We start from the raw sequence: 13,008 nt of genomic DNA, 5'->3' as shown, positions 1-13,008 counted from the left end.
TGATATTAGGAATTTTGACAAGACATGGACCCCTAAGGAAACATCTTAAGAGGGTGGGCCTTAGTCAGGCTGACGAATGTAGAGTCTGCGGAGAGTAGGAGATATCAGCGGAGCATATTTGGTTAAATTGTCCTGCCATCTCTAGAAATTCGGAAAAGATTCCTGAGAGCATATCTCCTCAGCCCCAAGGACATCAGAGAACAGGAGCCCTCAAATCTGATCGGTGTCTGTAAAAGTCTTAGATTCTGAGGACACAAATATAAGTAAGGGAGGCGCAAAGGTCCTTTTTAGGACTAAGCAAAGGGGACAAACCATATTTTTCCCTCAGGAAAAAAAACCCTTTTTAGGTTTTTGTGAAGTGATACTTTTTTTAATATTTAAAGAACGAAGTACAAAAAAGTTTCATTGAATAACCTATAAAAATATTTAATGAACTAAAAATGGTGTTTGGATGTGTACCTATTCAATAAAAAAAGAGTTATCTGCCATAATTCTGCGATTAAAATAATTAAAAATGTATTATTGACAGAAGACTTCAAATAAATATTATTGCACAAAATGATAAGATTAAGATTGAATTAGTTATTGAATTGTTTGCACATGTTCAGAAGAAGAGAGCGATCGTGATCACGGGCCGAGTTCACCCAGGGGAGACCCCTTCCTCCTGGATGATGAAGGGATTCATGGATTTTTTAACGGGTGACACGCATCAAGCCAGGGTGAGTATCCAAAAGATTTTTGGAGTAAGATTTATAATGCCCTACTGATGATCCCAGAGGAGATGCAAATCATTGACATTGTTATTTTATATCACAATCCAGTGCAGTGGCATAACTAGGACTTCGCTTTTGGGGGCGGAGGGGGGAAATATGGATCTGATTGAAGAGCACACAACATAGGGGAGGATATGGAATAAATTTTAATAATTCTAAATTTGAATAACTTAGATAAGTCTAATTCAAATTTAAACATTTAACTACTGTTTTTAAAACAAATTGGATGGGATGGCTGTTATAAAGATATGTTTTTAATTTTTAGGGCTTTTTAGAGAAATTGTTTCCTCCACCTTAGTTACGCCACTGTTACAATGCGAACAGTCTTCTTTGCAGTGTTGCTAGCAGAACACTTGCAATAAAAATGCACAAAAGATTCCTAAACTGTATGCTAACATTAAAAATAATATTTTTTATAAGGCACATGATTTGATGCCATATAAACTTTATATAGGGTTTAAAAAAAGTCCCGCAATGGCCTGGTAACTCCCGAACGATCACAGGTAAAGCAATAAAACTTGGTACATCATTACTGCACCTATAAATCTACTTTTTGAAGTAACTACTATTTTTTTGTCATGTCAAGGGAATGAATGGCTCGCAAGGAGTCGGAAGGATATCTTAAATGAGAGCATAGGTCAAGTGATATCAAATTAAATGTCTCCTCAATTGGATGTGAAGAGTCACTAACTACCTTGAAAACTATTTCGTAAGTCCAGTGTTAATTTACTAAGTTTAACTTTCACAACTTGAGCCAAGACAAGAATATTAAACCACCTAGAACAGGACCTACATTGTATATGTTTCAAACTTTAAACCAGCATAATTTTTTAAAGAGTGAACCCTTTGAGGTCAGATTTGCGGCATTGTACTCTACTAATGAAGACCTTTAATTTGATGTACTACTCGACTTATGCTCTCATTTAAGATTTCCTTCTGACTCCTTGCGGGCCATCTCCCTGACATGACAAAAATACAGTAGTTACTTCAAAAAGTACATTTATAGGTGCAGTAATGATGTACTAAGTTTTATTGTTTTATCTTTTCGGGAATTATCAAGCCCGTGGGGGACTTTTTTACACCCAGTATAAGCTAGCTGGGAAGGGTTGATTCAATGCAAGTGTTGAGTTCGACTCCATTTCACCTTCCACGTAATACAGCGTCTGAAGTCTGACGCTGTCACAAATGTGGAGCTTCTCCTCACCATTCTTTTTATCTTTTCACATGGATGTAGACTCCAGATTCCAGGAGTCGAGCTTGTGACGTCAGATTTCAAACGCTGCATTAAGCGGAAGGTGAACTGGAGATGAACACAACATTCGCATCTTTATATAAGCTTATGGAAATATTTAATGACTTCAAATAGAAAGGAAAAGTGAAATTGGTCACAAATTGTATAACTCTGTTATTTCACTGACCGCTGAGGTGTTCAAGTAATATTGTTCCAGGAACTGAGGGAGAAGTTTATATTCAAACTAGTGCCAATGCTCAACCCAGACGGAGTCATAGTGGGTAACAACAGGTGCTCTCTGACTGGCCGAGACCTCAATCGCCAGTATCGGACAGTCATCAGGGAGACCTACCCACCCGTCTGGCACACCAAGCTCATGATTAGAAGGTAACTAACTCTCTGTCTACGGTTGACATAGTGTTGGGAAAATACTTATAGGATCATCAGAAAAATATGGTGTTAGTGGAGACGACCGTTCATGGCATGGAAGTGTAATAGAGTTTCTCAAAAATTAAATATTGACTCAAATTTATCGGATTACCCAGCACTGGACCACTAAATGGTATTATAACAGTAAACGTTTATAATTTACCCAACAGGGATCACTTCTGGCTGGTTTATACCTTCCAGTTGAACCCACCACTGGGCACAGCAAAAACTGATGTGGCACTTAAATCTGGGCAACCTTATGGATGTCCAGGAGCGGCACATCACTAACTGCAAATGTCGAGATTCTGGGGTGTAAGGGCAATTCGATAGGTCTAGTCTACTGCGGGAGATGACTGTTGGAGTAGGTGGGGTTCATTCCCTAACCTCAGAGGTTCTTGCTAGCCTCAACAAGGGTGTGCCACCCCTGCCTGCTTTGACTGAAGAGGCTGGTTCAGAGCTGGCCTTCCCTTCTTCCGGGGGAAACTAAACCCAGTCCTAAAAGAACCTTTCCACTGCTGGAGTGACAGGATATTCTGGATGAGTAAAGCTGGTGATGGGGGCCGCCTCCTGTCGAGATTCATGAAGAATGATTTTTCGCTTTCCTCTTAGTGTACCTGATAAGATCATGAGAAGAGGTCTTCACTAAGATTACACTATATTTTGTAGCCAAGGTGTCTTTGATGTCGATGTAAAGAGTTCATTTTGAGCTTCTTCGTCAACCACTTTTTTTGGATCTCTTTAGAGGAACATGACTCCAGATTCCAAGAAGTCAAGTCTGTGACAGCATCAGATTCAAGATCTTTCACTAAAAGAAAGCTATTCTCAACATTTGCAGAACAGAATCAATGTTTCTATGAAGATTATTCTATTATTCAGGCCTAAGTATAAACATTTTTCTTTTTCTTTTTTTGTTCTCTTATGACAAGAAGCTTATAAATTGCACTTAGTCCTATAAGAACCTTAGCGCTGCTTCCAGAGTGACAGGATATTCTGGATGAGTAAAGCTGGTGATGGGGGCCGCCTCCTGTCGAGATTCATGAAGAATGATTTTTCGCTTTCCTCTTAGTGTACCTGATAAGATCATGAGAAGAGGTCTTCACCTAGATTACACTATATTTTGTAGCCAAGGTGTCTTTGATGTCGATGTAAAGAGTTTATTTTGAGCTTCTTCGTCACCGACTTTTTTTGGATCTCTTCAGAGGAACATGACTCCAGATTCCAAGAAGTCAAGTCTGTGACAGCATCAGATTCAAGATCTTTCACTAAATTGAAGCTATTCTCAACATTTGCATAGAACAGAATCAATGTTTCTATGAAGATTATTCTATTATTCAGTCTTTATTATAAACATTTTTCTTTTTCTTTTTTTTGTTCTCTTATGACAAGAAGCTTATAAATTGCACTTAGTCCTATAAGAACCTTAGCGCTGCTTCCAGAGTGACAGGATATTCAGGATGGATAAGGTTGGGGGGTAGGGGCCGCCCCCTATTGAGATCCATGAGGAAGAAATTAGGGCTCTACATCCAAAGTCATGTCCTCCCAGGAAGAAGCGGAGGCCAGCTCTGAACCAGCCTCTCCAAGTCAAAGCAGGCAGGGGGCGGCACACTCTTGTTGAGGCTAGCAAGAACCTCTGATACTTAGGGAGCGAACCCCACCAACTCCAACAGTCATCTCCCGCAGTAGACTAGACCTATCGAATTGCCCTTGAACTCCAGAATCTCGACATTTTCAGTTAGTGATGTGCCGCTCCTGGACAGCCATAAGGTTGTCCAGATTTAAGTGACAGATCGATTTTTGCTGTGCCCAGTGGTGGGTTCAACTGAAAGGTATAAGCCAGCCAGAAGTGATCCCTGTTGGGTAAATTATAAACATTTACTGTTATTATATACCATTTAGTGGTCCAGGACAGAGTTGCCAAAGACTATAAAAATATCTCGGATGAACTTTGTTGTTCCAGACTGATGGAGGAATGTGGGATCGCAATGTACTGTGATCTTCACGCCCACTCTCGTAAACACAATGTTTTCATTTATGGCTGTGAGAATAAACGATACGCCGACAAACGACTGCACGAACAAGTCTTCCCGCTCATGTTACACAAAAACGCTGCAGACAAAGTAAGTATATCCTCTTTATGTCCCAAAAAACTAGTTATTACAGCGTATGACTTGTATTTGTTGGAATAAACAATATGCTGCAACTGCAATCAACAAATCAAAATCATACAATATACAGTTACAATCAGAAAAATCCACAATAAATAGTGTACTGTATAATTTTTATTTCAAAACGATAATTTAACTGTTGTATATTTGTTTGCTCAGTATTAAATTTATTATCTTTTGTATATAATAGATTTTTTAATTTTTTACATATGTGTTCATGGACGGAAACAAAATAAAATGAACAAAAAGACTTAATTTTAATTTCTTCAAGTTTTGTAAGTCTACAGAAATTATGATGTGTTAATAATATCTTTTAGTATTATTTAGTACTAGCCAAAAAAGGCCGTATAATACTTGATATTTTGATAAATATTTATTTTTTCACAATTTTGCTGGAATTAGAGAAATAGCCTAGCATTTTAGAAAAATTTACCAGCAGTTAAGTCACAAAAACACTCTTTTACTATAGTATGTGATCTATATTTTATCAAGAACGTAGCCAGGAAAAAATTTTGGGGGGTCCAGACAAGAGATATTTTTCCGTTGTGGACAGAGAGCAAGGTCCCATTTTGTAACTTAAAAAGTTCTTGATCCGTTTCTTTGTTGAGAACGATCTTTCATCAGTACATGTCAGTTATACTGAATTATTTAAATAATAATAATCGTTTACTAAATTAATTATTGAAAATTTGGGGGGAGTCTGGACCCCTTGTACCCTCTCGTTGGCTACGTCCTTGTATTTTATGGAATAAATAAAATCGTAATTTGCAGTTTTCCTTCGAGAACTGCAAGTTCCGTATCCAGCGCAGTAAGGAGGGCACGGGCCGCGTGGTGGTGTGGATGATGGGTGTGGCTAACAGTTACACGATGGAGGCATCGTTTGGCGGCTCCACGCTCGGAGGTCGCAACGAGACACACTTCACCACGCAAGACTACGAGGCCATGGGCCGCTCCTTCTGCGAGACCCTGCTCGACTTCTGTGACGAAGATCCAAGCAAGGTTTCTTGGTATTTCACATACTTTATAACTGTCAGAAGTAAAATATGTAATTGGATATTTCTTCAGTCTTACCTTTTTGATTTTTGTGGTTGGTTACAGTATAAGTAGAGTTCCCTTTAAAAAATTACTCTTTTATTTAATAAATGTTGCAATTTTCATGCTGCAATTGTGTGTCATACATGTGTAAGTATTACTTTTTGTTACATTATCGTACTTGTGCGATTTAAGCAAATGTTTACATCCTTAAGGGGAGACACTAGCAAGCTTCCAGTCACACATCTGAGGCTGTGCTTTAAAATGGGGCTAAAGTTTAAAATTGTGTTATAAAATAGAATTCATCTCACATCCATAGATTTTTCACTTTAGAAACTTAGATTTTAGTGTCTCAATGCTGATGAACTGTAAAGAATATTAATATCTAATAATGCTAGTAAATCATATTTTTTACATTCATATCAAAATGTTTGAACCTTTACGTTCAATAGTTGGCTGACTTAAAAGTAAAATTTCAGAAGTTACAAGACCAAAAACAAAGAGAGGTTTGGTTAATAAGAATTCCTTCAAAAACTGAAACAGACAATGAGGGAAATATTTGGTTGTATAATTTTAGTTACTGTACTAATCTGTTAAACGCACTGCTGCTCATCATGGTCCATGTTGCTTAGTCTGCTCATCCCAATGGACCAAGTTATGCATCATTAGTCCATGTTCCTTATTCTGGCCACCCTAAGAAACCAAGTCATGCATCATTGGTTTATGTTCCTTAGTCTGCCCATCCCAATAAACCAAGTCATGCATCATTGGTTTGTGTTCCTTAGTCTGCCCATCCCAATAAGCCAAGTCATGCATCATTGGTTTGTGTTCCTTAGTCTGCCCATTCCAATAAGCCAAGTCATGCATCATTGGTTCGTGTTCCTTGGTCTACCCATCCCAATAAACCAAGTCATGCATCATTGGTTTGTGTTCCTTGGTCTGCCCATCCCAATAAACCAAGTCGTGCATCATTGGTTCATGTTCCTTAGTCTGCTCTCTCTGCTCTTTCCAATACGCCAAGTCGTGCATCATTGGTTCGTGTTCCTTAGTCTGCCCATCCCAATAAGCCAAACTCCTGCATGAAGACCTTATCAAACACAATATGAGGATAGTCAGTGAAGTACAAAGTGGATGAAAAATCCTCATCAAGTGACATTTCTCAAATGATGAGTACTATCATTTTTCTAAAAATATCACTTTTTTATTTACAGAAATGTGATCCTAGGAGCGTCTGCGAACAAAGATTATCGATCGGCTCAACAAGGAAGGATCAAGTGCTGACGAACCTACGAATATTGTCCTGTCCGACTATTCAAGGTAATGTAACGTTCTCTTTTAACTTAAATAGTTCTGATCTTTCACTCAAGTCATGAAAGTTAGATAGTAAAAAAACTCATGCCTTATATTAGTATGAAAAGAGTGCAAAGTAATCATACCTATGAACTCTCAATCTCTTAATGTTCTTCTTAAAACTGGAGCATGAATTTCACTCTTGTATAGTCTTGAGAAGATCTTTGCATGTGCATTAGCTGTTCTTCTGTCTCTCTCTATACATCAATTTGTTTTTTCAACTCAAGGCCTTTGCGTTAAGAAATTATTAAGGTAACTACTATTATTAATGTTTTTTTTTCCAAATTGCGTTGTGGTCAAAAATGCTCTGTAAATATATTGTAAAACATAACAGCCAGGGTGGTCAGAAAAAGGTGTCACAAACTTCTGTAATTGATAGTACTCAAAAACATTTCCTGTAAACAAATGTTTCATTTAGCCGCTAGCTGCAATTTTGTATTTTTTATAAAAACATTAATACTTCTAAAACTAGTAAAGCTACAGACAGATACCAATCTTCGCACATTTGCAGTAATAAATAAGTGGAAATTTTTTTTTTAAATGGTATGATTTGGTATATTAGTAAAATGTTGTGCCTGTTGAAAATTTTAAAAGTGAAATAACAAAAAAAAACTGGTATAGTTATAAAACCTTTACAAGATACCAACTATTTTGCAATTTTTTACTACAATTCCAACGGTACTTTTTTCAACAAGCCAAGAGCGACGAACATGCCAAAGTGAAGTTCGGCTTATCGAAACATTTCTCGACCTATGATTTGTATTTAATTTAATTTCTATTCTAAATTAATGTGAAATTTATTTATGAAACCAGTTTTAAATGGTAATTAAAAGTTAATCAATTAATAACAAACTATAGGACTTTTTTTGTTTGAATGATGAGTGATATCAGTCACAGATGTTTGTGACACCCTTCTGAACACCCTGTATATGTTTGAGATTAAATGATATCACACCAATTCCTGGACTTGTTCTCACAGTGATGAAGGTGACACGAGCAGTTGCAGTGACGATGACCAGACGCCAGGGGTGGGGATGGACCGAGACTGCTGCTTCACCCCCAGTGTGCCTCCTCCCTCACCAGTCCTGCCTCACCACCGGTCTGCAAAGGTACCAACCTTCACTCATCGTACTATTAAATAGTCAGAGAGTATACAGAATAAAGTTATGAAGTATTCCTTTTCCCTCTAAATAAGTTCCTTACACGTGACTCAGATCCTTGGCTCAATAGCCATTGTGCTTCAAGCAGAAGTTGGAACCATAGAAATATGTGCATAACTAATGAGAACCTAGAACTATAATGAAGCAAAAATTCTTATTCTTTCAGACAACCAGCAGCTCTTAAGGTGTTAAAAGACTACGAGTTTATAAGGCTGGATTGAATGTTGGAATTTAGCTCCAGTTGACCTTCCATTTATTGCAGCCTCTGGTATCTGACGATGTGTCAGACTTGACTCCTGGAATCTGGAGTTATTTTTGTCTCATTGTGTCAACTGTGCACCTGATGAGACCATGAGACTGCCACTTCACCTATTTATGAGTGTTTCTGATGTCAAAACGATGCAAAGGCTTCTTCGTCACCAACTTTCTTTACATCTCTTAAGACGAATATGACTCCAGATTCCAGGAGTCAAGTCTGAGACACCGTCAGATACCAGAGGCTGCAATAAAAGGAAGGTGAACTGGAGCTAAATTCCACATTCAAATTGAATCGACTCTTCCTATCAAGGTTGGTGTTTAGTTGTCACCAAATGCTAAAGGAACTGGCAAAGCATAACCAGGTAGTGCTTGCGTGGGTACCAGACCATGAAGGCATCAGAGGAAATGAGGAAGCAGATTCACTAGCAGAAAGGGGGCAGGATCCACACTGACAGGTCTGGAACCTTGCTTTGGAATACCCTTTAGTTATGGAAAAGGGTTCATAAAGGGATGAGAAAGAAAAGTTAATCTTCTCCCAAGGATTAATAATGTCAAAGTTATTCATAGATCCACAACAGGAATGTAACGAAATGGTTTTGTCCTTACCAAAATAAAAACTAAGACTTCTGATGGGAATGTAACAGGCCATGGACCTCTCCAGAAACACCTTCGGAGACTAGGACTGAGTGACTCAGAAGTCTGTAGATTCTGTGATGAAGATGAGGAGTCAGCAGACTATCTCCGGCTGGACTGTCTAACCATCTCAAAACTCTGACACAGGTGGATAGGAAAGGCTTTTCCTGACCCCTGTGGTGTGAAAGAGGATGACTTCAGAAAGCTAGTAGAGTTCAATTCAATTCAAAACAGCTTTATTCAGACTTTTTCCGGAAATTTTAGCCTAGTTTGTAATTATGTGTTAGATTAGTTATTTGCCTGAAGAAGAGACCAGATTGCAGGTCTTGAAACGTAGTGTTACTGATTTTTTGTTTCACTGAACGATGCCAAATGTCCGGAAAAATTCTGTTTCCTTCACAATCCTTCCATTATCAAAAATAAACTTCAAACAAAGAAGCTTTATTCGTTTAGCATAAACACATATATACAAGAATAGTGCCAGGATTTTAATTCATGTCCTTACTAGATAAAAAAACACACACAAAAAACAGAATACATACAGAACGTACGAAATATATCACAGAAAATAGAAAAAAGTTAAAAATACAATTATTACAAATAAAAGGTTACAATTAAAACAGTTCAAACTAAAATGTAAACCATTACAATTTAAACAGCTTTTGGCAGAAAACTATTATTTATTAAAGGAATATTGTTGATGACAAACTTAAACTTTATTTTAAATTTATTGAATATAGCCTCTAACTTAATTTCAATAGGAGATTGTTATAAAATTTTGATCCAATACAATTTGGTTTCTTTTAACAAATTTGTAAGGTACAGGGGATTACGATTTCTTGTGAAATGGTTGCGATTATCTTCTACCAATTCCAGTTTCTTACAAATTGAAGTTTGCTTATAATTGACAAAATAGTTTCAAAAACATACATCGCAAAAAACCGTCATAATATTTTCTTCTTAAAGTATTCTTTAACGTATTGATCTGTACTGAACTGTGGATCTGTACTGAACTGTGGCTCTGTACTGAACTGTGGATCTGTACTGAACTGTGGATCTGTACTGAACTGTGGATCTGTACTGAACTGTGGATCTGTACTGAACTGTGGATCTGTACTGAACTTGGATCTGTACTGAACTGTGGATCTGTACTGAACTGTGGATCTGTACTGAACTGTGGATCTGTACTGAACTGTGGATCTGTACTGAACTGTGGATCTGTACTGAACTGTGGATCTGTACTGAACTTGTATCTGTACTGAACTGTGGATCTGTACTGAACTGTGGATCTGTACTGAACTGTAGATCTGTACTGAACTGTGATCTGTACTGAACTGTGGATCTGTACTGAACTGTGGATCTGTACTGAACTGTGGATCTGTACTGAACTGTGGATCTGTACTGAACTGTGGATCTGTACTGAACTGTGGATCTGTACTGAACTGTGGATCTGTACTGAACTGCGGATCTGTACTGAACTGTGGATCTGTACTGAACTGTAGATCTGTACTGAACTGTGGATCTGTACTGAACTGTGGATCTGTACTGAACTGTGGATCTGTTATAGCTTGCAGCTTGATGGGAATTAATATTTTTGGGAGTGCAAAAGACCTCAGATCGCAGTGCATTGGGCTTGATAGCCATACCTCTACAGGAAAAAGAAAAGAAGTACTTATTTATTTGCATTTGTTCTAGTCTAAACCGTGAATACCCTCTGGATGGTTCCAAACTGATGAGATCTGCTATTTCCCTCTCACCACCAGTTGCCAGGAAAATATTACAGGTTTGTGTAATACCAACAATACTCGTTCTGTTTTTTGTGTTCTATTAATAGTTCTGGGGATAATTCAAAGATCACAATTAAAATAGGAAGATAAATGTTACAATATGATTACAGAGATAAAAAAGTTGCATACACCACTGATGTAGACTAAAATTTAATCAATAACTAACATTTCAAATCACATATCCAATTTAATATCAGATAAGACAATTATTAAGCCCATATTAAAATTATCATTTTCAGATACACATAACTCTCTTATGTTTCGTAGTGTAACTGTGAAATTTTTTCACCTTATTTAATATATACTGAAGCATAATAATAGGAACCAGAAACATTATTGGAGTAAAAATAAATATTTTATAAATTGTATACCATTTAAAACTTTTTTTATTATTTTTTTTTTAGGAAATAAAACGTATTTATAACTGGAAAAAATCTTTTCTATCATTGCTAACTACAATGTAAGGATCAAACAAAAATATTGTGAAAATCTACCAAAACTTATGCATACGAAGTGTACCAAAGTACAAAATAAGGTAATTTACGGAAAATCACATGATCATTTTAGATGCAAATCATAGTTAATAGAGTTTAATTGGTTTTAATTAAAAGTTCTGAGGAGATCCAGATTAAATTTACATGCTAAATATATCCAAAACTGATAATCTGTATGGATGCTGTTACAGTATCAATTGCAATTCACCAGTAATTCTATATCTCACAACTTTTAAATAAGAATATGTAATTAGATACAGTTTTTGCTTTTCAAAACTTTTATTAGTATGTAAATACAATGCTAAAAATTATTAAAAATAATTTCAGTAACTCTTTAGTAATATAAATATGGTTTTGTGGCAAATACAATTTTAAAATTAAAAACCAAAATATCTTATATGATTATTTTTACAGCACCGTAGCAAATTTGGACAAATTGTTCCGTTTATGTGGTTATGGCCAATGCTTACATGAATAGGCATATAGAAGGAAACATTTTTCTGAAAACCATTTCCTTGTTTGGTCGATATCATTTGTTATTGATTTAAACATTTAAAATTTGATTTTGTTAATATTTTATTTTCAAAAAGGTCTACCAAAGGTTAATACAATTCTCAAGTTTCATAACTCTATCTTCTGGTTCAAAAATACAATTTTTTTAATAAAAAACACATACAGACAGATAGATGGAAATCTAAAGGTTTTAGGACTTTCATATGAACTTTTTTCCTCATTTTTCTGTGTAGAACAAAATCCCAAAGTATTGGAATACTTTTACTGAACACCCTGTAGGGTTAAGAAGGGTCAGTACTGTGTACTCCAGCACACTTCTTTTTCTATCCTATTCGTTCGATCCTTTTCCATGTTAGATTTTGGCATTGTAAAAAGTGGTTTCAACCTCTATTCCACAGTCTCTCTGGCTTACAGATACCCAGAGCTAACCTAGACCTGCTAGACCCAGGGGGGAGTGATGTGTTTGACGGTACCACAGAGCAAGACTCCGGAGACGATAGTCCGACTTGTAGGCGCAGGAACAAAACTGTGGACGGCACCAGTAAGGGTAGGTAATGTTTGAAAATTTATTTTGTAGAAATGCTTTGTTAGCCAAACAGAATTATGCAGTTTTACCAATAAAACTATGTATATTATTTTGATTTATAAAATTATGTATATTATCTTTCTTTCAGGTTCTCACAAGTGTTGTGAAAAAATCAGTATGCCCCCAGAGCTGATAGTGACCCCAGCTCAGGCAAGTTCTCTTACTAAATTTGAAACCCTTTCAATGTTCTAAAATACACAATAATTTGTTGCACATGTCAGCGTAAACTTTTTGAAACAAAATGAACTACTTTTAACACCATATTACTATAAGTGTAATTGACTAAAAATGGCAGATTTAAAAATAAAGTAATAGTCTTTTCAAGAATTGAGCCCCTTTTAATTTAATTTCTTATCAGGTTATGTAACAGCAGAATAAAAAGATTATACTTGGAACTAACCAAGTTCCTTGAGGAGAGAGTAATGTGTTTAGCTTGTGTTAATTTCTTATAGTGTACATGATTATATTGTCATGATAGTATAAAAACGTACGATTTACGTGCAAAACCCTAGGATAATATATCAAACAAATTAATAATACATGTAACTTGCTATAATTATCACATGGTCTGACTTTCACACCAAGACCATTCACAAG

The 13,008-nt window shown here is 36.4% G+C and overlaps 1 protein-coding gene across 2 annotated transcripts in view; it reads left to right on the top strand.

Moving 5' to 3' along the window:
* Positions 1-13,008, top strand: part of LOC124363191 (cytosolic carboxypeptidase Nna1-like) — a 49,828-nt gene that overhangs the window by 18,304 nt on the left and 18,516 nt on the right. For both annotated transcript variants that reach the window (XM_046818344.1, XM_046818345.1), the window contains exons 7-15: positions 609-719; positions 2,222-2,391; positions 4,391-4,550; positions 5,370-5,597; positions 6,842-6,947; positions 7,960-8,089; positions 10,727-10,814; positions 12,240-12,372; positions 12,500-12,561. In XM_046818344.1, coding sequence (XP_046674300.1) covers positions 609-719; positions 2,222-2,391; positions 4,391-4,550; positions 5,370-5,597; positions 6,842-6,947; positions 7,960-8,089; positions 10,727-10,814; positions 12,240-12,372; positions 12,500-12,561 — 1,188 coding nt within the window. The remainder of the gene's footprint in view (positions 1-608; positions 720-2,221; positions 2,392-4,390; positions 4,551-5,369; positions 5,598-6,841; positions 6,948-7,959; positions 8,090-10,726; positions 10,815-12,239; positions 12,373-12,499; positions 12,562-13,008) is intronic.

Source organism: Homalodisca vitripennis, chromosome 5 (genome assembly GCF_021130785.1).
Source record: "Homalodisca vitripennis isolate AUS2020 chromosome 5, UT_GWSS_2.1, whole genome shotgun sequence".
NCBI lineage: Eukaryota > Metazoa > Arthropoda > Insecta > Hemiptera > Cicadellidae > Homalodisca > Homalodisca vitripennis.
Note: the sequence above shows the minus strand (reverse complement) of the source record. Positions and strands in the feature narration are given on the sequence as shown.